The following is a 25,950-nucleotide window of genomic DNA, read 5'->3' on the forward strand; positions in this document are numbered from 1 at the left end:
CGTGACTCCAAATGTCCTTCCATATGAGGGTTATTATAACAATATTTGCGCATAAAGGCATTCGAACCGTTATTTCTCGCATAGTGAATTTTAGCGACACAAAAAGATCCCACCATGTCGAACGAACAAATTGTCTGTCGGCATTTATGAAATTGTACCGGCATTTCATGTTTCCATCAGCCTGGTCGTGACTTTTTCCATGTGTCAGGTAATTTATTCGCATGAAATGGATGGAAACGTGGTTAGCGATATGCGGTTGTCTCACTTAGTTACCTTAAGATGAATGCACAACAATGCACTAACTGTAAGTCGCTCTGGATACGAGCATCTGCTAAATTACACAAATGTAAAAAAACAAACAAAAAAACACACAAAAAACACTAAAGAAAACACTGAATATACACATTATCTGTAAATGAAAGGCATCAAGTGAACAATGTGGATATTGGAGCTTTTCGATGCACCGTTGTTTCATCCGGTATATAGCCTCGTCTCCATAGGAATGCACAGTGCTTTAACGGAACATCACGTTGATAACGATCTAAGTCACAGAGGGAGAGAAGAAAACCTCAAGAGAGCGTGTTATGAAGAGGAGGTGGAGAGAAAAGGCTCTTTATTCAGCTTAAAGGTCTTTTCACTCTTTTTTTTCTGCTTCCCCATCCCTCTTTTGAATAAGCCTCTTGTGTTTTTTAATTGGCTGGAATTAATCTTAGGGATGTAGATGCCCGATTTGCATTCATTAAAAGTCAACTGAAGAAGTCAAGCTTGATTCTAATCAAATTTGCTTAATTATGCTTAGCTTTCAGCATCTCCCAGGAGAGAAGAGAGAGAACTGAACTTCACTTTTGTCTTTGGAAACTCCTGCTCTATCTCCTGCTGAGATGGCTTTTTACCAGCAAATAGACATTTTAAATGTCAGGACTCACTAAAAGACATGGAGAGGGAGAATTGCCACCTATTGGAGGAAAAAGTCTATGCCACCGGTCTGAAACCTGTGGCCCACGGGCCAGATGCGGCTTTGTCGCCGGTTAATAGCGGCAAATTGATTTACACACATAATATCAGAAGTGTACTTCAATGTCAAATGAGCATCATCCAGCCAGTAATAAACCTGAAAGCGCCAAATTCCACCCAAAACATATTTGAAAAGCTGAAGGCCACTGTGTGAGGGCTCTCTGTCGCTGCTGAAGAATGGTGTAGTGACCATAGAAATATAATGACTAGAACTGACATTCCCATTCTATTTCTGTAATAGATAATTCTATATCTATGGTGGTGACATCCTGTGTCTGTTAGTCAGTGTGCTGTCTGTACCACTCTACCCTGCAGGGGTAGATACTCAGGACAACCACATCAGACTGATGAGGCATAAATACCACTCTATCCATTCTCATTAAGTAAATAACAACATATTTAACGCTTCATCTCTATCAAGAGGCCTCGGGTCAGTGGGTGAGGAAGAGCAAGAGAAAGAGAGAGAGGTAGTAAAGAGAGAGACAGAGACCAAGATAAAGAGAGAGAAAGAGAGAGACGGAGATAGAGAGAGATAGTAAAGAGAGAGACAGAGATAAAGAGAGAGACGGAGATAGAGAGAGAGATAGTAAAGAGAGAGAAAGAGACAGAGATAAAGAGAGAGAGATTTTGAAATCTGTCCCAACCACTCTCAGCCATAATCCTAACAGACAAGCCTTTCCGTCAGGAGCTGAATCAGCCATTAGGACCCAAATCAACAAAGAGTTCCAGAATGCTCCCGTGTCATCGATGATAATGGAAATTGATTATGCGTATGGAAATGAGCTGTAGTCCGCGGCAACGTGACCTTCAGCGGTGCTAATTGAAACAAGTGTGGAGCCTCAGCGTCAGTTATCAGGCCTAACAGCACACCATAAATCATCATGAAGACCCCTGTCACAACACGACCCATTAGAACGGATGTGTTGTTTCTCTCTCCCTGTATCAGACCAGTCTGAACATGTCCGTTGGTTAGATCCCTGGGTTAATAGGACCAGATTACGCTTTAGAAACGGATGAACAGTCACAGTTCAGAATCATGTAGGTGTGGAGATGGAGAGACAGAGGGAGAGAGAGAGAGAGAGAGAGAGAGAGAAAGAGGGAGAGAGAGAGAGGGGGGGAGGGAGAGAGAGAGAGAGAAAGAAAGAGAGGGAATGAGAGAGTGAGAAGGAAAGAAAGAGAGAGAGCGAGAGAAAGAAAGAGAGGGAATGAGAGAGTGAGAAGGAAAGAAAGAAAGAAAAGAGAGAGAGAGGGAGTGAGAGAGAGAGAGAGATTTAAAGAAAATTAGGGAAAGAGAGAGAGAAAGAAGGAGGGAGTGAGAGAGAGAGAGAAAGAAAGAAAGACAGGGAATGAGAAAGTGAGAAGGAAAGAAAGAGAGAGAGAGAGAGAGAGAAATAGAGAGAGAGATTTAAAGAAAATGAGGGAGAGAGAGAAAGAGAGAGGGGGAGGGAGAGAGAGAGAGAGAGAGAGAGAGCTGATGTGGTGATGACAGGGATTGATTTAGTTAGAGTTAGAGGTAAGGAGGTAACAAACGGTGCCAGTGGCACAGAACAGGTTGAAGGAAAAGAAGAGATTAATGAGCCAAATACACCTGATCTGTCGAAAGTAGCATACTTGTTTTTCTTAGTTGAGTTGACTCAATTTGACCTTGTGCATCCAACAAAAAACAAACAGTGTTGAGTGAATGAGAAAAATAGCCAACACTGAGAAAAAAAAGGAGCTGTTTAGAAGCTAAAAGGATTCTTCAGCTGTCCCCATAGCAGAGCCCTGTGAATAAACCGTTTTGGTTCCATTCTTCAGCTGTCCCCATAGCAGAGCCCTGTGAATAAACCGTTTTGGTTCCATTCTTCAGCTGTCCCCATAGCAGAGCCCTGTGAATAAACCGTTTTGGTTCCATTCTTCAGCTGTCCCCATAGCAGAGCCCTGTGAATAACACGTTTTGGTTCCATTCTTCAGCTGTCCCCATAGCAGAGCCCTGTGAATAACCCGTTTTGGTTTCAGGTAGAACCCTTTCCACAGAGGGTGCTACATGAACCCCGAAAGGGTTCTACCTGGAACCAAAAAAGGGTTCTACCTGGAACCAAAATGGGTTCTCCTATGGGGACAGCCTAAGAACCCTTTTGGAACCCTTTTTTCTAAGAGTGTACATATCAAGTCAACTGACAGAGAGGCAAAGTTAGGTGTAGTTAGTAGATTGTAGATGTTCCTAGTGAAGAAGCAGCTCACTGGTCAGTCAGTGAGAGACAGGAGTAAACTGATAATAAAGTTGAAATGAAGTATGAGAGGTCAATAGAATCGCCACATAAAAAGATGAAGAGTCATTGAAAAAGTATAAAGTCAATCTCATTGTGGAAGATTGAATTAACATAAATTGTTGACGACTAGAGGTTATTATTGAGAATACATTTATGAACCAAACAATATGCAATAGCCACTGATTAAGAGCAGATGTTGTCCACCTGTTAAACACAGGATCCGAGTGCAATTCACTGCGTCAATGAGTCGTTCCAATAATCTAATCAAGGGGAATATAATATATATAATCATATCCATCATTACATAGTTGAACACACAAAATTCTAATTTGATAAAGGATATTTCATTATAAGTGTAAAAACACAAGGGAGTTTACCCGTCGAGGCCTCTGTGAAGGTTGCTGCTATCACTGATCACTGGCCTCGTGGATCCTTATTCAATTAACAACACTCTAATGAACGCAATTAATGAATGAATAAATGCAGGAGTAATAGAGGCGCTATATGTTAAGCATCTAGGTAGACAGAGGAATACCTCATTATGGATCTAATCCTATTGGAACCTGTTCAAAAAAACAACAAAGTCACTTAAAGACGTTGGGAAGTTGTTCAACATATTCTAATCGCAATTAATCCATTCTCTTCTCTAATGAGCTTTAACGACGCTCTTAATTGTTTATTATCCAATATGCCAGTTATGAATTTTAAAGGAATTAAACAAGCAGAAGAGTTTTACACTGTTATTAATCAGTATTTGTATTGGCAAGGTCAACATGAAAGAGTCCCTGAAGAGCAGGATGTTTAGCTGGATCTAGACGAGGCTCCTTAGATAACCACTAGACACGTGATGTGGATCAGCCTACTGGGTGTTGAACTAGACACGTGATGTGGATCAGCCTACTGGGTGTTGAACTAGACACGTGATGTGGATCAGCCTACTGGGTGTTGAACTAGACACGTGATGTGGATCAGCCTACTGGGTGTTGAACTAGACACGTGATGTGGATCAGCCTACTGGGTGTTGAACTAGACACGTGATGTGGATCAGCCTACTGGGTGTTGAACTAGACACGTGATGTGGATCAGCCTACTGGGTGTTGAAAGTACAAAAGACAGAAACAGAAACACAGCAATAAAGAAACGTCCTCTCACTGTCAACTGCATTTATTTTCAGCAAACTTAACACGTGTAATTATTTGTATGAACATAACAAGATTCAACACATGAGACATAAACTGAACAAGTTCCACAGACATGTGACTCACAGAAATTGAATAATGTGTCCCTGAACAAAGGTGGGGTCAAAATCAAAAGTAACAGTCAGTATCTGGTGTGGCCACCAGCTGCATTAAGTACTGCAGTGCATCTCCTCCTCATGGACTGCACCAGATTTGTCAGTTTTTGCTGTGAGATGTTACCCCACTCCTCCACCCAGGCACCTGCAAGTTCCCGGACATTTCTGGGGGGGAATGGCCCTCACCCTCTGATCCAACAGGTCCCAGACGTGCTCAATGGGATTGAGATCCGGGCTCTTCGCTGGCCATGGCAGAACACTGACATTCCTGTCTTGCAGAAATCACGCACAGAGCGAGGAGAATGGCTGGTGGCATTGTCATGCTGGAGGGTCGTGTCAGGATGAGCCTGCAGGAAGGGTACCACATGAGGGAGAAGGATGTCTTCTCTGTAACGCACAGCGTTGAGATTGCCTGCAATGACAACAAGTTCAGTCCTATGATGCTGTGACACACCGCCCCAGACCATGACGGACCCTCCACCTCCAAATCGATCCCGCTCCAGAGTACAGGCCTCAGTGTAACGCTCATTCCTTCGACGATAAACGCGAATCCGACCATCACCCCTGGTGAGACAAAACCGCGACTCGTCAGTGAAGAGCACTTTTTGCCAGTCCTGCCTTACAACAGGCCTACAAGGCCTCAGTCCAGCCTCTCTCAGCCTATTGCAGACAGTCTGAGCTCTGATGGAGGGATTGTGCGTTCCTGGTGTAACTCGGGCAGTTGTTGTTGCCATCCTGTACCTGTCCCGCAGGTGTGATGTTCGGATGTACCGATCCTGTGCAGGTGTTGTTACACGTGGTCTGCAACTGCGAGGACAATCAGCTGTCCGTCCTGTCTCCCTGTAGCACTGTCTTAGGCGTCTCACAGTACGGACATTGCAATTTATTGCCCTGGCCACATCTGCAGTCCTCATGCCTCCTTGCAGCATGCCTAAGGCACGTTCACGCAGATGAGCAGGGACCCTGGGCATCTTTCTTTTGGTGTTTTTCAGAGTCAGAAGAAAGGCCTCTTTAGTGTCCTAAGTTTTCATAATTGTGACCTTAAGCTGTTAGTGTCTTAACGACCATTCCACAGGTGCATGTTCATTAATTGTTTATGGTTCATTGAACAAGCATGGGAAACCCTTTACAATGAAGATCTGTGACGTTATTTGGATTTTTACGAATTATCTTTGAAAGACAGCGTCCTGAAAAAGGGGACGTTTCATTTTTTGCTGAGTTTATGTCTTAATGCTGTAAAATCATGTTATATTATAGAAAGGTAAAGGAATAGCTGGTTAGATATTTTCACGTATGGTGACGATGTTGAAAGTCCTATTGTTTTTCTTCAAGGGGGTAGCCTAATGTACAGTAGAATTCACAGCCACAGGAGTACTATAGCAACGAGTGTAAGTACATCTTTGTTGCCATGCCGAAACACTAATGAAATCTTTCCAGCAGTCATATTAAAGGCAACAGATGCATTAAGGCAGAAATAATCATTCATCTGCAGAGCAATTAGTGGGACTGTCAGAGCGAGTGTTGCCTGTTGAAATTACCCAACACAATGTCATTCATTATAACATTTAATGTTCCACACGATCGGTCATGTCATAAGAGTATAACCATACGAAATGCACTGAATGTCACTGATGTAAGTATACATTCAATTTACAGTGAAATGAATGAGCTGAAACACAGATATACCGTTCAATCACCACAAAGAGAAGAGGTGTGGATCTGCAAGGATAAGCATTGTGAGGTTGTGCTGATCTTTGACGCCCCCTGATCTCAGTAGCTGTGATTTGTATTAGTAAGATGAATCATTTCACAGAAGAAGACAACGCGATAAGACATCTGGTGCTTACAAAGGGCCAGAGAAGAAGATGAACAGAGTATCCAGATGAAACAGGGAGATCAAACACACTGGGGCCAGAGGACACTGAACACAAAGCCTGCCATTCAAAGCCTCTGTCTGGGCTGCCTCTCTATCTCCTGAGGGGCTCAGACGTTAGGAGGGGAAGACATAAATGCTGACACAGAAACCTCCCGCTCTGCATCTGAGGAGGGTCTTAGGCTGTCAGAGGGTGCTTAGGAGAGCGCTAGTCTGGATGAAGAAACCACGCACTGTGCATTATCACTTCAGGCTTCAGGAGGGAACCAGCCAATGATAGTGTGTGTGTGTGTGTGTGTGTGTGTGTGTGTGTGTGTGTGTGTGTGTGCGTGCGTGCGTGCGTGCGTGCGTGCGTGCGTGCGTGCGTGCGTGCGTGCGTGCGTGCGTGCGTGCGTGCGTGCGTGTGTGTGTGTGTGTGTGTAGAAGTTCTCTTGTCTGATGAGGTTTATCTCAGGATGAATGAGTAATGTGTCTACGGTGCATGTTCCTCTTCTTCACAGGAACAACTGTCACGGAGATGGCAAAGGTTTGATCTTTATGCGGATAGTGGAGAAGAAACGCTAGCTTCTGTTCAATACCCTCTGACATGTCTCTGGGAGGGTGAGTACAGGGAGGCGATCAAAGTACAAGTCAAGTGTCAGGAGTATTTTTGTTGACGATGTTCATTAATAGAGGCCACTCAAAACCTCTCTTTGATCACTTTCTGCTGACGAGGACAGTATCCATCAAATGGATTAAATGAAATGAGAGCCAGTGAAGAAATACAATTACTTAAGTTATGCAATTGAGTGCATGTTTTGTTATTGTGGAAATTACCTGTATAACCAGCCACAATAACGAGAACCTTTACTGACCATTGATAGTGACATAGCGACCTCGTGTGGCAATTTTCATTCAGTGCATATCGAGATTTGCGTGTCAAAAACAACAATCTCGAGCAACTTTGGACGAACTCGCCCACCGTACTCGATACCCTTTCCCCTCTCATCTCCCTATGATGTTTTTCTTTTTCTTTCTAACTTTTAGCTACTATAGCTAAGTTTGGACCTTCATTTTGCAGTGCCTTTACACAGGCAGTCGTTCTATTTTTTTCGTTTTCCATCATGTTCACGACCACCGGTTCCCGAGGGCTCGGTAAGTACCAGACTAGTTGATTCGTGTACGAGTGCTTTCTCTCGGTCCTGTCTCGCAGCTTTGCACTGTCATTCATTCTAGATGAATCTAAGTATTTGGACGGGTCACATCGTCGTTTCAACGCGTACAATCGACGATTCGAGCCTATGCCATTTTTGTCATAATGTCTAGTATTGCGTGATATCGCTCGATGTTTCATTTCATAAACGACGCTTAATGCTGGCTCAGTACGGTAGTGACAGAACGGTGCATGCGGTTGCCCCGCCCACATTTTCCATACAGTATTTAACGTCACCAGGAACAAGTACTCTGTTGTAAATTCTAATAGAGTATCAAATTGATTGTGCCATACAGGTAGGTGATTGATTGGTTGGTTGCCTCCCCCCACAGATAAGGCCCCCCTGTCTAAAGGTCTCCTCCTGGTCCTCAGTGGTCTGACTGTCGTGCTAACCCTCCTGCCACAGTACCATCACCTGTTCACCTACAGCCTGCAGTCCATCACGCAGCAGCACCAGGTAGTGGAAGAGAGCGAGTCTCGTAAACCCCTCCTATCTCCTCCTGTGTATCATATTGCCAAAGACAGTACAATATGAAGATGGGCAGAAACTGCTTCTCCAATAGAAATCCCCGATCACGCTTGTAGCCGACCTTTGGCTAGCTAAACTTATGCCCAGAAACACGTAATCTGCTTTTAATGGTCGTCGCGCCGAACTGCGCATGTGCAGGCCGTCAAATCAAAGGCACTCCTTCGATATAAAGTTGTTTTTGATAAAAATGTCAATTTGTCACTTTCACGGGGTTTTAGTAATGTCAGTTTCAGCTTCCTAAGACATTTGCTCAAATCTCGGTTTTGCATTTTAGATTTCTAGAAAATTAACAACTAAGGTCACATTTTTCGATCTGGTCTGCCAAGTCTGTTTCTCAAGCGTTCCCGGAAGTCTTGTGATGTTGCACCTCTGGGTTTAGAAACTCTGTGATGTGTGTCTGTACTGTGTAACAACCCTGACTCCTCCTCTATAAGGTATGGCGGTTAGTGTGTGGCAGACTGATCTGTCTGGACCTAAAGGACACCTTCTGCAACAGTCTGCTCATCTACAACTTCCGCATCTTGGAGAGACGGTTCGGCAGCAGAAAGTTTGCTGTAAGTTCATTTCAGCCTAGCTTGTAAACCTATGTTAGACTCACTGGGCGCGTTCCAGCTGGTCTTTATTGCAGTCGTGCTGCACAGATGATCAGTTGTTTAATCAAATTATGATGATGATGTGGTGGTGATTATGATATGTTATGATGTCATTGTTTCATACTATAACATCCAGGTTCTTCCTGTAGTCCTAACTGTAACATCCTGGCTCTTCCTGTAGTCCTAACTGTAACATCCTGGCTCTTCCTGTAGTCCTAACTGTAACATCCTGGCTCTTCCTGTAGTCCTAACTGTAACATCCAGGTTCTTCCTGTAGTCCTAACTGTAACATCCAGGTTCTTCCTGTAGTCCTAACTGTAACATCCAGGTTCTTCCTGTAGTCCTAACTGTAACATCCAGGTTCTTCCTGTAGGCCTAACTATAACATCCTGGCTCTTCCTGTAGTCCTAACTGTAACATCCTGGCTCTTCCTGTAGTCCTTCCTGTTTGGGACGTGGGTACTCACTGCACTGGTGGACTTCCTGCTGGCCGAAGCATTTCACTACCTGTTTGACTACCAGGTGGCTGAGCTGCCTGCCGGACTGTGAGTACCTCTACCTGTACACCTGTCTTTCACAGCCGGACTGTGAGTACCTCTACCTTTACACCTGTCCTTCACAGCTGGACCTCTAACTGGGCTTCACACCTTTCCTTCACACCTGGGTTTCACAGCTGGTTCTCTAACTGGGCTTCACACCTTTCCTTCACACATGGGTTTTACACCTGTCCTTCACAGCTGGACCTCTAACTGGGCTTCACACCTTTCCTTCACACATGGGTTTTACACCTGTCCTTCACAGCTGGACCTCTAACTGGGCTTCACACCTTTCCTTCACACATGGGTTTTACACCTGGGTTTCACAGCTGGACCTCTAACTGGGTTGCACACCTTTCCTTCACACCTGGGTTTCACAGCTGGACATCTAACTGGGCTGCACACATGTCCTTGACACCTGAGCTCAATCCCTAAATCAATCCCTTGCTCCTATGGACTCCTTTCCTTGAAGTGTGCACTTGTTCAGTGAAGGTGTAAGGTTGTATAAACACCACTAGAGAGCAGTGAGATCAGCGAGGGGCTCAATGTGCTGCAGCTACTTCCAAACCAGCGGTAGGTCTACGTTCTGGATCAAAACATCACACTGCACATGTTGAAAACCAGGAAGTACTGGTCCTCATTGACCTTTTACCTAATAGAGAGAAGTGTTGTGTCGCTCTTTTAGGGAAGTGAGTTGTCTGTGTTAGTGTTTTCAGTTTCATACCTGTGTTAGTGTTTTCAGTTTCATACCTGGCAAACTTCGGGATAGGCCAGACATCGGTGGAATAAAACAGTAACCGTGAAATAGAATGGTTTTAATTCCACTTCAAACAGCAGTTAATAAAAAGGAAGTATTGGAAGTGAACCCAATTAATTATGAAAAGCATATCTGTACACAGTTCAATGTGCCGGAAATGTTCAAGATGAATCACTAAAGGTAGGATTGTATCTCTGCATCCTGTTCTGTAGGCGGCCCGTTTAGTTCTGGAACCTTCATGTAAAGGTAGGATTGTATCTCTGCATCCTGTTCTGTAGGCGACCCGTTTAGTTCTGGAACCTTCATGTAAAGGTAGGATTGTATCTCTGCATCCTGTTCTGTAGGCGGCCCGTTTAGTTCTGGAACCTTCATGTAAAGGTAGGATTGTATCTGCATCCTGTTCTGTAGGCGGCCCGTTTAGTTCTGGAACCTTCATGTAAAGGTAGGATTGTATCTCTGCATCCTGTTCTGTAGGCGGCCCGTTTAGTTCTGGAACCTTCATGTAAAGGTAGGATTGTATCTCTGCATCCTGTTCTGTAGGCGGCCCGTTTAGTTCTGGAACCTTCATGTAAAGGTAGGATTGTATCTCTGCATCCTGTTCTGTAGGCGGCCCGTTTAGTTCTGGAACCTTCATGTAAAGGTAGGATTGTATCTCTGCATCCTGTTCTGTAGGCGACCCGTTTAGTTCTGGAACCTTCATGTAAAGGTAGGATTGTATCTCTGCATCCTGTTCTGTAGGCGGCCCGTTTAGTTCTGGAACCTTCATGTAAAGGTAGGATTGTATCTCTGCATCCTGTTCTGTAGGCGGCCCGTTTAGTTCTGGAACCTTCATGTAAAGGTAGGATTGTATCTCTGCATCCTGTTCTGTAGGCGGCCCGTTTAGTTCTGGAACCTTCATGTAAAGGTAGGATTGTATCTCTGCATCCTGTTCTGTAGGCGGCCCGTTTAGTTCTGGAACCTTCATGTAAAGGTAGGATTGTATCTCTGCATCCTGTTCTGTAGGCGGCCCGTTTAGTTCTGGAACCTTCATGTAAAGGTAGGATTGTATCTCTGCATCCTGTTCTGTAGGCGGCCCGTTTAGTTCTGGAACCTTCATGTAAAGGTAGGATTGTATCTCTGCATCCTGTTCTGTAGGCGGCCCGTTTAGTTCTGGAACCTTCATGTAAAGGTAGGATTGTATCTCTGCATCCTGTTCTGTAGGCGGCCCGTTTAGTTCTGGAACCTTCATGTAAAGGTAGGATTGTATCTCTGCATCCTGTTCTGTAGGCGGCCCGTTTAGTTCTGGAACCTTCATGTAAAGGTAGGATTGTATCTTTGCATCCTGTTCTGTAGGCGGCCCGTTTAGTTCTGGAACCTTCATGTAAAGGTAGGATTGTATCTCTGCATCCTGTTCTGTAGGCGGCCCGTTTAGTTCTGGAACCTTCATGTAAAGGTAGATTTGTATCTCTGCATCCTGTTCTGTAGGTGGCCCGTTTAGTTCTGGAACCTTCATGTAAAGGTAGGATTGTATCTCTGCATCCTGTTCTGTAGGCGGCCCGTTTAGTTCTGGAACCTTCATGTAAAGGTAGGATTGTATCTCTGCATCCTGTTCTGTAGGCGGCCCGTTTAGTTCTGGAACCTTCATGTAAAGGTGGTGCTGTTTTCTTGTGTTTATGGGACCTTGATTTCCATCTTTTTCACATTAGTTTTGAAATAGCAGAGTGAGCAAGGAAGTAAAATTAAAACAAGCATTTCTGATTGGACAAGTTCAGGTAGTTCCTCTCTGTTTCAGTTCCTTTTTCTTCCGTTTGGTGTGAATACAACCCAGGACAGTGTGTCTAGACTAGTGGTTCTGTGTCTCTATGGCCTAGTAGTGGTCATCTCCAGGCCCAGGACCGGCTCTGGGGCTACTCAGCTGGATGTGGCTCCTGTCTCAGGGGCTACTCAGCCGGATGTGGCTCCTGACTCAGGGGCTACTCAGCCGGATGTGGCTCAGGGGCTACTCAGCCGGATGTGGCTCCTGTCTCAGGGGCTACTCAGCCGGATGTGGCTCCTGACTCTGGGGTAGTTGGTTGGATGTGGCTCCTGTCTCAGGGGTAGTTGGTTGGATGTGACTCCTGTCTCTGGGGTAGTTGGTTGGATGTGGCTCCTGTCTCTGGGGTAGTTGGTTGGATGTGACTCCTGTCTCTGGGGTAGTTGGTTGGATGTGGCTCCTGTCTCTGGGGTAGTTGGTTGGATGTGGCTCCTGTCTCAGGGGTAGTTGGTTGGATGTGGCTCCTGTCTCTGGGGTAGTTGGTTGGATGTGGCTCCTGTCTCTGGGGTAGTTGGTTGGATGTGGCTCCTGTCTCTGGGGTAGTTGGTTGGATGTGGCTCCTGTCTCTGGGGTAGTTGGTTGGATGTGGCTCCTGTCTCTGGGGTAGTTGGTTGGATGTGGCTCCTGTCTCTGGGGTAGTTGGTTGGATGTGGCTCCTGTCTCAGTCTCCGGCTCCTGTCTCGGTCTCCGGCTCCTGTTTCGGTCTCCGGCTCCTGTCTCGGTCTCCGGCTCCTGTCTCGGTCCCCGGCTCCTGTCTCAGTCCCCGGCTCCTGTCTCAGTCCCCGGCTCCTGTCTCAGTCCCCGGCTCCTGTCTCAGTTCCCGGCTCCTGTCTCAGTCCCCGGCTCCTGTCTCAGTCCCCGGCTCCTGTCTCAGTCTCTGGCTCCGGCTCCTGTCTCAGTCTCTGGCTCCGGCTCCTGTCTCAGTCTCTGGCCCAGGAATGGTATTGGTAACATTATCTAAAGCAACAGGACAAACTGTGCGGCTACCCAGCCTGCTCCTCCCGTCCTGGTTCCCCCCCCATTTGAAGGGGGTGTCCTCCCCGGTTCGGACCACGCTGGAGAAAGAGGCGCTGACCTGAACCCTCAACATCTTCATCACCCTCCTCTTGTAACCCTTACAGGCAAAGAAGTAGACAAAGGGGTCCAGGCAGCAGTTGAGGTTCATGAGACACACAGTGAAGTGTAGAGACACCTGAAGGGGAGGGAGAGAGGGGTTAGTGGAGGAGTCGCTCACACATGGATTGGAGCCCATACGCTTAAATACACAATCTCATGGTCAACACACACACACACACACACACACACACACACACACACACACACACACACACACAAAAAATCCAATGATATTAACAGATAGGCCTATGTTTGTGTGTGTCAGTGGAGGCTGGTAGAAGGCGCTGTAGGAGGAAGGGCTCGTTGTAATGGATGGAATTCATGGAACACATCAAAAAGATGGAAACGACATGTTTGACTCCATTCCATTCCAGCCATTACAATGAGCCCATCCTCCTATAGCTCCTCCCACCAGCCTCCACTGGTGTGGAGATAACTACCTGAAAGGCCTGTAGCTCGGTACAGTCTGGTGTGTATCTCAGCTTTCGGATCATATACTGCAGGATGTTGATGTGATAGGGACTGAAACACACTACAAACACCAACACTACCCCTGCTATCACCCCCGTCGCCTTCTGGCTCCTCAATGACCTGTGACCTCGCCCACCAACCCCACTTCTTGTCACCAACCGCAGCTTCCAAAGCAACACCAAGTAGCAACACAGGATGGTTGCAACGGGAACGCCGTATCCCACGACGACGGCTCCAATGAGGACGTAGGGGAGTCCCTCCACGGCCCCGTTCTCAAAGTTGGGGTACTCCATGCAGGTGGTGGTCCCGTCTGGCTCAGCCCGGGTCATGGTCACGGAGAGGAGGGGTAACGTCTGGACCAGGACTAGAACCCACACCCCTATGCAGACGTAGCGGATGGTCCGGGCCCGGCAGAGCCTGGTGTAACGCAGAGGGAGAACCACGGCTACGAAGCGGTCTACGGCCAGGCAGGTCATGAAGTTGACCCCTGCGTAGGTGTTGACGTAGAACAGAAGGGCGGTGACCCGACACAGGGTCTCCCCCAGGGGCCAGTGGAAACCTAGAGGCAGAGAGACTCAAAGATTACCAAGAGAGGTTCCCTTCTGGAACACAAGAGGCCAGGGCTCTGTCTCTCAGGGCTACAGGGCTCTGTCTCTCAGGGCTACAGGGATCTGTCTCTCAGGGCTACAGGGATCTGTCTCTCAGGCCTACAGGGATCTGTCTCTCAGGCCTACAGGGATCTGTCTCTCAGGCCTACAGGGATCTGTCTCTCAGGCCTACAGGGATCTGTCTCTCAGGCCTACAGGGATCTGTCTCTCAGGGCTACAGGGCTCTGTCTCTCAGGGCTACAGGGCTCTGTCTCTCAGGGCTACATGGATCTGTCTCTCAGGGCTACATGGATCTGTCTCTCAGGGCTACAGGGATCTGTCTCTCAGGGCTACAGGGATCTGTCTCTCAGGGCTACAGGGATCTGTCTCTCAGGGCTACAGGGATCTGTCTCTCAGGGCTACAGGGATCTGTCTCTCAGGGCTACAGGGCTCTGTCTCAGGGCTACAGGGATCTGTCTCTCAGGGCTACAGGGATCTGTCCCTCAGGGCTACAGGGATCTGTCCCTCAGGGCTACAGGGATCTGTCCCTCAGGGCTACAGGGATCTGTCTCTCAGGGCTACAGGGATCTGTCTCTCAGGGCTACAGGGATCTGTCTCTCAGGGCTACAGGGATCTGTCTCTCAGGGCTACAGGGATCTGTCTCTCAGGGCTACAGGGATCTGTCTCTCAGGGCTACAGGGATCTGTCTCTCAGGGCTACAGGGATCAGTCTCTCAGGGCTACAGGGATCTGTCTCTCAGGAAAACGTGTCTGTGGATATTATCCACTACATTTAAAAACGTAGTGCCTTCAGAAAGTATTCACACCCAGTGGTGGAGAAAGTACCCAGTTGTCATACTTGTGTCAAAGTAAAGATACCTTAATAGAAAATTACTCAAGTGAAAGTCACCCAGTAAAATACTACTTGAGTAAAAGTCAAACAGTATTTGGTTTTAAATGTAGGGATGACCAGGGATGTTCTCTGTTTAGAGAGTCCACCAGATCAGAGGCAGTAGATGACCAGGGATGTTCTCTGTTTAGTGAGTCCACCAGATCAGAGGCAGTAGATGACCAGGGATGTTCTCTGTTTAGTGAGTCCACCAGATCAGAGGCAGTAGAGATGATCAGGGATGTTCTCTTGATAAATGTGTGAATTGGACCCTTGTCATGTCCTGCTAAGCATTCAAAATGTAACTAGTACTTTAGTTGTCAGGGAAAATGTATAGAGTAAAACAACATTATTTACTTTAGGAATGTGGTGAAATAAATGTTGTCAAAAATAGTGAAGTAAAGATACACAAAAAACAGACTTAAGTAGAACTTAAAAGTATTGTTTACTTACAGCAAGTCCTTTACACCACTGTTCACACCCCTTTACTTTTCCCACATGTTATTGTGTTACAGCCTGAATTCAATATGGATTACATTTTGTGTCACTGTGGAATTTAGTTTAGACATTTTTGGAAATTACCAAAAAAAATTAAGCTGAAATGTCTTGAGTCAATAAGTATTCAACCCCTTTGTTAAGGCAAACCTAAATAAGTTCAGGAGTAAAAATGTGCTTAACAAATCACATAATCAGTTGCATGGACTCATTCTGTGTTCAATAATAGTGTTTAACATCATTTTTGAATGACTACCCCATCTCTGTACCCCACACATACAATTATCTGTAACGTCCCTCAATCGAGTAGTGGATTTCAAGCACAGATTCAACCACAAAGACCAGGGAAGATTTTTCAATGAAATTGAATATCCCTTTGAGCATGGTGAAATTATTAATTACACTTTGCATGGTGAATCAATACACCCAGTCACTACAAAGATTCAGGCATCCTTCCTAACTCAGTTGCCGAAGAGGAAGGAAACCGCTCAGGGATTGATGCCAATGGTGACTTTGAAATAGTTACAGAGTTACAGAGTATAATGGTTGTGATATGAGAACTAAGGATGGATCAACAACATTGTAGTTACTTCACAATACTAACTTAAATGACAGAGTGAAAAGGAAGCCTGTATTCCAAACATGCATCCTGTTTGCAACAAGGCACTTAAGTAATACTGCAAAAAAAAATGGCCAAAAATGTAACTTTCTTTCCTGAATACAAAGTGTTAAGTTTAGGGCAAATCCAACACAACACATCACGGAGTACCACTCTTCATATTTTCAAGCATGGTGGTTGCTGCATCATGTTATGGGTGTGCTTGTCAGCGACAATGACAAGGTACTTTTTCAGGATAAAAAGAAACGGAATACAGCTATAAGCACAGGCAAACTCCCAGAGGAAAACCTAGTCTGCTTTCCAACAGACACTGGGAGACAAATTCACCTTTCAGCAGGACGATAACCTAAAACATAAGTCCAAATATACACTGGAGTTGCTTACCAAGAAGACGTTGATTGTTCCTGAGTGGCATGGTTACCATTTTAACTTAAATCGGCTTGAAAATCTATGGCAAGACTTGAAAATGGCTCTCTATCAATGGTCAGTCAATTTGACAGTACATTTTTTTTAAATAATTTAAAAAATAATAAATGTGCAAATATTGTATCCAGGTGTGCAAAGCTCTTAGATTTACCTAGAAAGACTCACAGCTGTAATCACTGCCAAAGGTGCTTCTACAAAGTATTGACTCAGGGGTTTGAATACTTATGCAAATTAGATATTTCTAAGAGTTCATGTTCAATACATTTGCAAAAATGTCAAAACATGTTTTCACTTTTGTCATTGTGTGGTATTGTGTGTATTTTAATTCAGGCTGTAACAAGAAAATGTGGAAGAAGTCAAGGGACATGAACACTTTCTGAAGGCGCTGTATCATTTCTACATACCTACTATCTGCTTTTAGTTGTTTTAAACTGCTTCAAAACCATTTTTAAACGGATGTTTAAACGGGCCACCATTTGAGTATCACTGACCTAGGGCGTAGTAGTGGGAGTATCACTGACCTAGGGCGTAGTAGTGGGAGTATCACTGACCTAGGGCGTAGTAGTGGGAGTATCACTGACCTAGGGCGTAGTAGTGGGAGTATCACTGACCTAGGGCGTAGTAGTGGGAGTATCACTGACCTAGGGCGTAGTAGTGGGAGTATCACTGACCTAGGGCGTAGTAGTGGGAGTATCACTGACCTAGGGCGTAGTAGTGGGAGTATCACTGACCTAGGGCGTAGTAGTGGGAGTATCACTGACCTAGGGCGTAGTAGTGGGAGTATCACTGACCTAGGGCGTAGTAGTGGGAGTATCACTGACCTAGGGCGTAGTAGTGGGAGTATCACTGACCTAGGGCGTAGTAGTGGGAGTATCACTGACCTAGGGCGTAGTAGTGGGAGTATCACTGACCTAGGGCGTAGTAGTGGGAGTATCACTGACCTAGGGCGTAGTAGTAGTGGGAGTATCACTGACCTAGGGCGTAGTAGTAGTGGGAGTATCACTGACCTAGGGCGGGGTAGTGGGAGTATCACTGACCTAGGGCGTAGTAGTGGGAGTATCACTGACCTAGGGCGTAGTAGGCTATCCTCAGAGGCAGGGCCAGGGTGAAGAGGACGTCGGAGGCGGCCAGGTTGGCAGAGTAGAGTGTGGTAGAGTTGATCTGGGCCAGGTTGGGTCTGATGACGTGCAGTGCCAGGGCGTTACCGAGGAGGCCGAGCATGAAGACCAGGCTGTAGTGGAGAGACATGAGGACGCGGGCGGCGGGGCGGTGGTCGTACAGGTTGGTGCAGACCAGGGAGGAGGAGGTGTTGGAGTGAAGGTTCAGAGTGGAGTTCACACCCTCCGACCACGACATGATGCTTAGTAACAGGAAGTGTAAATCTGAAGCACAGCAGATGAGGGTTTGGGTGAAGATAGGTGTGCCTCACAAGGTTGTGGACACTTGCAGTAGTTTAAAATCAACGGACAAAATAAGAGCAATGTTCCATTTGTCATGCATCATTTGCTCTATAACACTTATGAACAAATGCAACCCAAAATATACTCACAATTTGCGGGGGAAATTCACTTTCCTGTGAAAAAGATCCATGCTTAAACCTGTGTAAACTACATACTGTATTATACAGTGGTGGAAAAAGTACCCAATTGTCATACTTTAGTAAAAGTATAGATACCTTTTTAATAGAAAGTTACTCAAGTAAAAGATAAAGTCAGCCAGTAAAATACTTCTCGAGTAAAAGTCTAAAAGTATTTGGTTGTAAATATACTTAAGTGTCAAAAGTAAATGTAATTGCTCAAATATACTTGTGTCAAAAGTAAAAGTGAAAGTATAAATCACTTGTTTAGTGAGTCCTCCAGGCCAGAGGCAGGAGGGTTGACCACGTGTGCTCTTGAAAGTGCGTGAATTTGACAATTTTCCTGTCTTGCTAAGCATTCAAAATGTAATGAGTACTTTGGGTGTCAGAAAATGTATGGAGTAAAAAGTGCCATATTTTCTTTAGGAAAGTAGTGAATTAAATTGTCAAAAATATAAAAATTAAAATACAGATTCTACAAAAAAACTACTTAAGTAGTACTTTAATGTATTTTTACTTAAGTACTTTACACCACTGGTATTATACACTCTCATACCAGTGTAAACTACATACTGTATTATACTGTACCATATCTGTGTAAACGACATGGTCTAATACAGTATCATACCTGTGTAAACGACATACTGTATTAGCCTGTACCATACCTGTGTAAACCACATACTGTATTAGCCTGTACCATACCTGTGTAAACCACATACTGTATTAGCCTGTACCATACCTGTGTAAACCACATACTGTATTAGCCTGTACCATACTGTATTAGCCTGTACCATACCTGTGTAGACCACATACTGTATTAGCCTGTACCATACCTGTGTAGACCACATACTGTATTAGCCTGTACCATACTGTATTAGCCTGTACCATACTGTATTAGCCTGTACCATACTGTATTAGCCTGTACCATACCTGGGTAAACAACATGCTGTATTAGCCTGTACCATACCTGGGTAAACAACATGCTGTATTAGCCTGTACCATACCTGTGTTAACCACATACTGTATTAGCCTGTACCATACCTGTGTTAACCACATACTGTATTAGCCTGTACCATACCTGTGTAAACCACATACTGTATTAGCCTGTACCATACCTGTGTAAACCACATACTGTATTAGCCTGTACCATACCTGTGTAGACCACATACTGTATTAGCCTGTACCATACCTGTGTAAACCACATACTGTATTAGCCTGTAGCATACCTGTGTAAACCACATACTGTATTAGCCTGTACCATACCTGTGTTAACCACATACTGTATTAGCCTGTACCATACTGTATTAGCCTGTACCATACCTGTGTAGACCACATACTGTATTAGCCTGTACCATACCTGTGTAGACCACATACTGTATTAGCCTGTACTCACCAGATGGAAGTGCTCTTAATTGTCACTCGTCGGTGATGTTTCAGAAGAGACGTTGATCCCCTGTGTGCGGAACAGACTCCAGAGCCATGTGAGGTCAGCCAGAGACTGAAACTCAACAACTATCAGATATATTTCTCTGTTGCATCAGCTACGGCCGACGATGCAGAAGTGTGCAGCTTCTGCCACAGCCAGTACCCAAACACACACTTATCATTTCCTGCACTGCAAGCAACCCCTCCCTACCTTTATTCTGAGTGGGTGGGTGTGTGGGTGCAAGCGTCTCTTTGAAATTTGTAAAGATTCATTTATTTGATCAACAGGATGAATCATTTTCAGCATGTGTATTCATATAGGATATCAAGCACTCAACATAATATCAGGGGCACAAATATGAGTGAGAACTTGGCTGAATGCCAGCTTTTCTTCAAGTGAACAGGATAAATTAGAGGAAAGAGGAAGAAGGATATTGACCCAATCCTGACTGGGAATTACCAGGGACCTCGTGGTGTAATGTAATGTTACCGGGGACCTCGTGGTGTAATGATACCAGGGGACCTCGTGGTGTGATGTGATGTTACCGGGGACCTCGTGGTGTAATGATACCGGGGGCCTCGTGGTGTAATGTTACCAGGGGACCTCGTGGTGTGATGTTACCAGGGGACCTCGTGGTGTAATGTTACCAGGGGACCTCGTGGTGTAATGTTACCAGGGGACCTCGTGGTGTGATGTTACCAGGGGACCTCGTGGTGTAATGTTACCAGGGGACCTCGTGGTGTAATGTTACCAGGGGACCTCGTGGTGTAATGTTACCAGGGGACCTCGTGGTGTGATGTGATGTTACCAGGGACCTCGTGGTGTGATGTGATGTTACCAGGGGACCTCGTGGTGTAATGTTACCAGGGGACCTCGTGGTGTGATGTGATGTTACCAGGGACCTCATGGTGTGATGTTACCAGGGACCTCATGGTGTGATGTTACCAGGGACCTCATGGTGTGATGTTACCAGGGACCTCGTGGTGTAATGTTACCAGGGGACCTCGTGGTGTGATGTGATGTTACCGGGGACCTCGTGGTGTGATGATACCGGGGGGCTCGTGGTGTGATGTTACCAGGGACCTCGTGGTGTGATGTTATCAGGGACCTCATGGTGTGATGTTATCAGGGACCTCATGGTGTGATGTTACCAGGGGACCTCGTGGTGTGATATTACCAGGGACCTCGTGGTGTGATGTTACCAGGGACCTCGTGGTGTGATGTTACCAGGGATCTCGTGGTGTGATGTTACCGGGGACCTCGTGGTGTGATATTACCGGGGACCTCGTGGTGTGATATTACCGGGGACCTCGTGGTGTGATATTACCGGGGGCCTCGTGGTGTGATGTTACCGGGGACCTCGTGGTGTGATATTACCGGGGACCTCGTGGTGTGATATTACCGGGGACCTCGTGGTGTGATGTTACCGGGGACCTCGTGGTGTGATGTTACCGGGGGCTTCGTGGTGTGATATTACCGGGGACCTCGTGGTGTAATGTTACCAGGGGACCTCGTGGTGTGATGTGATGTTACCGGGGACCTCGTGGTGTGATGATACCGGGGGGCTCGTGGTGTGATGTTACCAGGGACCTCGTGGTGTGATGTTATCAGGGACCTCATGGTGTGATGTTATCAGGGACCTCATGGTGTGATGTTACCAGGGGACCTCGTGGTGTGATATTACCAGGGACCTCGTGGTGTGATGTTACCAGGGACCTCGTGGTGTGATGTTACCAGGGATCTCGTGGTGTGATGTTACCGGGGACCTCGTGGTGTGATATTACCGGGGACCTCGTGGTGTGATATTACCGGGGACCTCGTGGTGTGATATTACCGGGGGCCTCGTGGTGTGATGTTACCGGGGACCTCGTGGTGTGATATTACCGGGGACCTCGTGGTGTGATATTACCGGGGACCTCGTGGTGTGATGTTACCGGGGACCTCGTGGTGTGATGTTACCGGGGGCTTCGTGGTGTGATATTACCGGGGACCTCGTGGTGTGATGTTACCGGGGACCTCGTGGTGTGATATTACCGGGGACCTCGTGGTGTGATATTACCGGGGACCTCGTGGTGTGATGTTACCGGGGGCTTCGTGGTGTGATATTACCGGGGACCTCGTGGTGTGATGTTACCGGGGGCTTCGTGGTGTGATATTACCGGGGACCTCGTGGTGTGATGTTACCGGGGACCTCGTGGTGTGATATTACCGGGGACCTCGTGGTGTGATATTACCGGGGACCTCGTGGTGTGATGTTACCGGGGGCTTCGTGGTGTGATATTACCGGGGACCTCGTGGTGTGATATTACCGGGGACCTCGTGGTGTGATGTTACCGGGGACCTCGTGGTGTGATGTTACCGGGGGCTTCGTGGTGTGATGTTACCGGGGACCTCGTGGTGTGATATTACCGGGGACCTCGTGGTGTGATGTTACCGGGGACCTCGTGGTGTGATATTACCGGGGACCTCGTGGTGTGATATTACCGGGGACCTCGTGGTGTGATGTTATCATCATACTTGGGTGTCGATTTAAAATATGTATTGTGTTTATTACAATTCTATATGTATTGCAATTCGATACTGTGATGATTCGATACTACATTTGATGATGAAATCATATTTCTGAGAGAGAGAGGTTTGATCAGTAGGAAATAAAAGTGCTGCAAAATAACACTGATATGTAACTGTTTCGATTTGTTTCCTCCCATCACTACTAATGACCCTCTCATGACCTCTCTGGGCTGCCGTCATTTTCCTCATTCTGACCCTTCATGTGTAGTTCATAGAAATGAATCTGCTCTCTACTTTTAATACGAACTGTATTCATACCCTCAGGCTCTCACTATTAGTAGTAATAGTGGTGTGTGTGTGTACTAAAGTCTGTTTTAGTGCCTGCGTCAAACATGGACATATCAGATATGGTTCACCGTATCAGATATGGCTCATCCTGTGATGCTCATCTCCATTCTGTGTGTGTGTGTGACCATGAGTGTCCTCGTGTGGGTGACCGTGCGTGTCCTCGTGTGGGTGACTGCGTGTTCTCGTCCTCGTGTGGGTGACTGCGTGTCCTCATGTGAGTGACTGTGCGTGTCCTCGTGTGGGTGACTGTGCGTGTCCTCGTGTGGATGACTGTGCGTGTTCTCGTGTGTGTGGGTGACTATGCGTGTTCTCGTCCTCGTGTGGGTGACTGTGCGTGTTCTCGTGTGTGTGGGTGACTATGCGTGTTCTCGTCCTCGTGTGGGTGACTGTGCGTGTTCTCGTGTGTGTGGGTGACTATGCGTGTTCTCGTCCTCGTGTGGGTGACTGTGCGTGTTCTCGTGTGTGTGGGTGACTATGCGTGTTCTCGTCCTCGTGTGGGTGACTGTGCGTGTTCTCGTCCTCGTGTGGATGACTGTGCGTGTCCTCGTGTGGGTGGGTGACTATGCGTGTTCTCGTCCTCGTGTGGGTGACTATGCGTGTTCTCGTCCTCGTGTGGATGACTGTGCGTGTCCTCGTGTGGATGACTGTGCGTGTTCTCGTGTGTGTGGGTGACTATGCGTGTTCTCGTCCTCGTGTGGGTGACTGTGCGTGTTCTCGTCCTCGTGTGGATGACTGTGCGTGTCCTCGTGTGGGTGGGTGACTATGCGTGTTCTCGTCCTCGTGTGGGTGACTATGCGTGTTCTCGTCCTCGTGTGGATGACTGTGCGTGTCCTCGTGTGGATGACTGTGCGTGTTCTCGTCCTCGTGTGGGTGACTGTGCGTGTTCTCGTCCTCGTGTGGGTGACTGTGCGTGTTCTCGTGTGTGTGGGTGACTATGCGTGTTCTCGTGTGGGTGACTGCGTGTTCTCGTGTGTGTGTGGGTGACTGTGAGTGTTCTCGTGTGTGGGTGACTGTGCCTGTTCTCGTGTGGGTGACTGTGCGTGTTCTCGTGTGTGTGGGTGACTGTGCGTGTTCTCGTGTGTGTGGGTGACTGTGCGTGTTCTCGTGTGTGTGGGTGACTGTGCGTGTTCTCGTGTGTGTGTGTGGGTGACTGTGAGTGTTCTCGTGTGTGGGTGACTGTGCCTGTTCTCGTGTGGGTGACTGCGTGTCCTTGTGTGTGTGGGTGACTGCGTGTCCTTGTGTGTGTGGGTGACTGCGTGTCCTGGTGTGTGTGTGGGTGGGTGACTGCGTGTCCTGGTGTGTGGGTGGGTGACTGCGTGTCCTGGTGTGTGGGTGGGTGACTGCGTGTCCTGGTGTGTGGGTGGGTGACTGTACATGTCCTGGTGTGTGGGTGGGTGGGTGACTGCGTGTCCTGGTGTGTGGGTGGGTGACTGCGTGTCCTGGTGTGTGGGTGGGTGACTGTACATGTCCTGGTGTGTGGGTGGGTGACTGCGTGTCCTGGTGTGTGGGTGGGTGACTGCGTGTCCTGGTGTGTGGGTGGGTGACTGATTGTCCTGGTGTGTGGGTGGGTGACTGTACATGTCCTGGTGTGTGGGTGGGTGACTGTACATGTCCTGGTGTGTGGGTGGGTGACTGTACATGTCCTGGTGTGTGGGTGGGTGACTGTACATGTCCTGGTGTGTGGGTGGGTGACTGTACATGTCCTGGTGTGTGGGTGGGTGACTGCGTGTCCTGGTGTGTGGGTGGGTGACTGTACATGTCCTGGTGTGTGGGTGGGTGACTGTACATGTCCTGGTGTGTGGGTGGGTGACTGTACATGTCCTGGTGTGTGGGTGGGTGACTGATTGTCCTGGTGTGTGGGTGGGTGACTGTACATGTCCTGGTGTGTGGGTGGGTGACTGCGTGTCCTGGTGTGGGTGGGTGACTGTACATGTCCTGGTGTGGGTGAATGTAATGGCAAGACTCTGAGGTTAGCTGCTGGTCTATAATGATTCACTCTTACTTCCTCTATTAGAAATAGACTTTACTGTAGATCTGCTCAGAGGTTTGGTGTATGTGAACAGAACATTGTTTTAACCATCTCCCCCTTTCTCCCTCCCCCCTCTCCTCCTTTCCTCCCCCTCCCCTCTCTCCTTCTTTCCTCCCCTCTCCCCTCCTTTCCTCCCCTCTCCTCCCCTCTCTCCTCCTTTCCTCCCCCCTCCCCTCTCTCCTCCTCTCTCTCTTCCACCCCTCTCCTCCTCCCCCTCCCCCCTCTCCTCCCCCTCCCCTCTCTCATCCTTTCCTCCCCTCTCTCCTCCCCTCTCTCCTCCCCCCTCTCCTCTCCTCTCCTCCCCTCTCTCCTCCTTCCCCCCTTCTCTCCTCCCCCATCCCCTCTCTCCTCCCCTCTCTCCTCCCCCCTCACCTTCCTCCTCCCCCTCCCCTCTCTCTCCTCCCCTCCCCTCTCTCTCCTCCAGGCTAGGCCCAGTGTTCAGCCTGTTTGTACCTTTCTACTCCTCCATCCCCAAGGTTCCAGTCACTCAACTCCTTGGTCAGATCTCCATAACTAACAAGTCCCTGGTTTACATTGTAGGCCTGCAGGTATGTAGAGTTACATAGTGTTCAGCATGGTGGGGGTCAGTGGTTAATATGTAGAGTTACATAGTGTTCAGCATGGTGGGGGGTCAGTGGTTAATATGTAGAGTTACATAGTGTTCAGCATGGTGGGGGTCAGTGGTTAATATGTAGAGTTACATAGTGTTCAGCATGGTGGGGGGGTCAGTGGTTAATATGTAGAGTTACATAGTGTTCAGCATGGTGGGGGGGTCAGTGGTTAATATGTAGAGTTACATAGTGTTCAGCATGGTGGGGGGGTCAGTGGTTAATATGTAGAGTTACATAGTGTTCAGCATGGTGGGGGTCAGTGGTTAATATGTAGAGTTACATAGTGTTCAGCATGGTGGAGGGGTCAGTGGTTAATATGTAGAGTTACATAGTGTTCAGCATGGTGGGGGGTCAGTGGTTAATATGTAGAGTTACATAGTGTTCAGCATGGTGGGGGGTCAGTGGTTAATATGTAGAGTTACATAGTGTTCAGCATGGTGGGGGTCAGTGGTTAATATGTAGAGTTACATAGTGTTCAGCATGGTGGGGGGTCAGTGGTTAATATGTAGAGTTACATAGTGTTCAGCATGGTGGGGGTCAGTGGTTAATATGTAGAGTTACATAGTGTTCAGCATGGTGGGGGGTCAGTGGTTAATATGTAGAGTTACATAGTGTTCAGCATGGTGGGGGGTCAGTGGTTAATATGTAGAGTTACATAGTGTTCAGCATGGTGGGGGGGTCAGTGGTTAATATGTAGAGTTACATAGTGTTCAGCATGGTGGGGGTCAGTGGTTAATATGTAGAGTTACATAGTGTTCAGCATGGTGGGGGGTCAGTGGTTAATATGTAGAGTTACATAGTGTTCAGCATGGTGGGGGGTCAGTGGTTAATATGTAGAGTTACATAGTGTTCAGCATGGTGGGGGGGTCAGTGGTTAATATGTAGAGTTACATAGTGTTCAGCATGGTGGGGGGTCAGTGGTTAATATGTAGAGTTACATAGTGTTCAGCATGGTGGGGGGGGTCAGTGGTTAATATGTAGAGTTACATAGTGTTCAGCATGGTGGGGGGGTCAGT

At 47.2% G+C, this 25,950-nt stretch overlaps 2 protein-coding genes across 3 annotated transcripts; one reads left to right on the forward strand and one right to left on the reverse strand.

Annotated features, from left to right (window-relative positions):
* The first annotated feature begins 7,355 nt into the window (after positions 1-7,355).
* Positions 7,356-25,255, forward strand: LOC129847674 (ubiquitin-associated domain-containing protein 2-like). Its single transcript, XM_055915419.1, has 5 exons — positions 7,356-7,567; positions 7,958-8,082; positions 8,589-8,708; positions 9,185-9,291; positions 24,748-25,255. Exons 1-5 carry the CDS (start codon positions 7,537-7,539, stop codon positions 24,887-24,889), a joined length of 525 nt encoding a protein of 174 aa, XP_055771394.1. The 5' UTR covers positions 7,356-7,536; the 3' UTR covers positions 24,890-25,255.
* Positions 10,121-19,591, reverse strand: LOC129847673 (G-protein coupled receptor 183-like). 2 transcript variants are annotated; one of them, XM_055915418.1, is made up of 4 exons: positions 17,501-19,591; positions 13,388-13,977; positions 12,745-13,023; positions 10,121-12,139 (listed from the first exon to the last, which is right to left on the reverse strand). In XM_055915418.1, the coding sequence occupies exons 1-4, from the start codon at positions 17,787-17,789 to the stop codon at positions 12,044-12,046; spliced, it is 1,254 nt and encodes a 417-aa protein (XP_055771393.1). In that variant the 5' UTR covers positions 17,790-19,591; the 3' UTR covers positions 10,121-12,043. The 2 variants fall into 2 exon arrangements, with proteins under 2 accessions (XP_055771393.1, XP_055771392.1); XM_055915417.1 differs by having other exon boundaries at positions 10,122-13,023; positions 17,501-17,815; positions 19,403-19,591.
* Positions 25,256-25,950: the final 695 nt, after the last annotated feature.

The sequence above is a fragment of the Salvelinus fontinalis genome, unplaced genomic scaffold, assembly GCF_029448725.1.
Source record: "Salvelinus fontinalis isolate EN_2023a unplaced genomic scaffold, ASM2944872v1 scaffold_0925, whole genome shotgun sequence".
Classification (NCBI taxonomy): Eukaryota; Metazoa; Chordata; class Actinopteri; order Salmoniformes; family Salmonidae; genus Salvelinus; species Salvelinus fontinalis.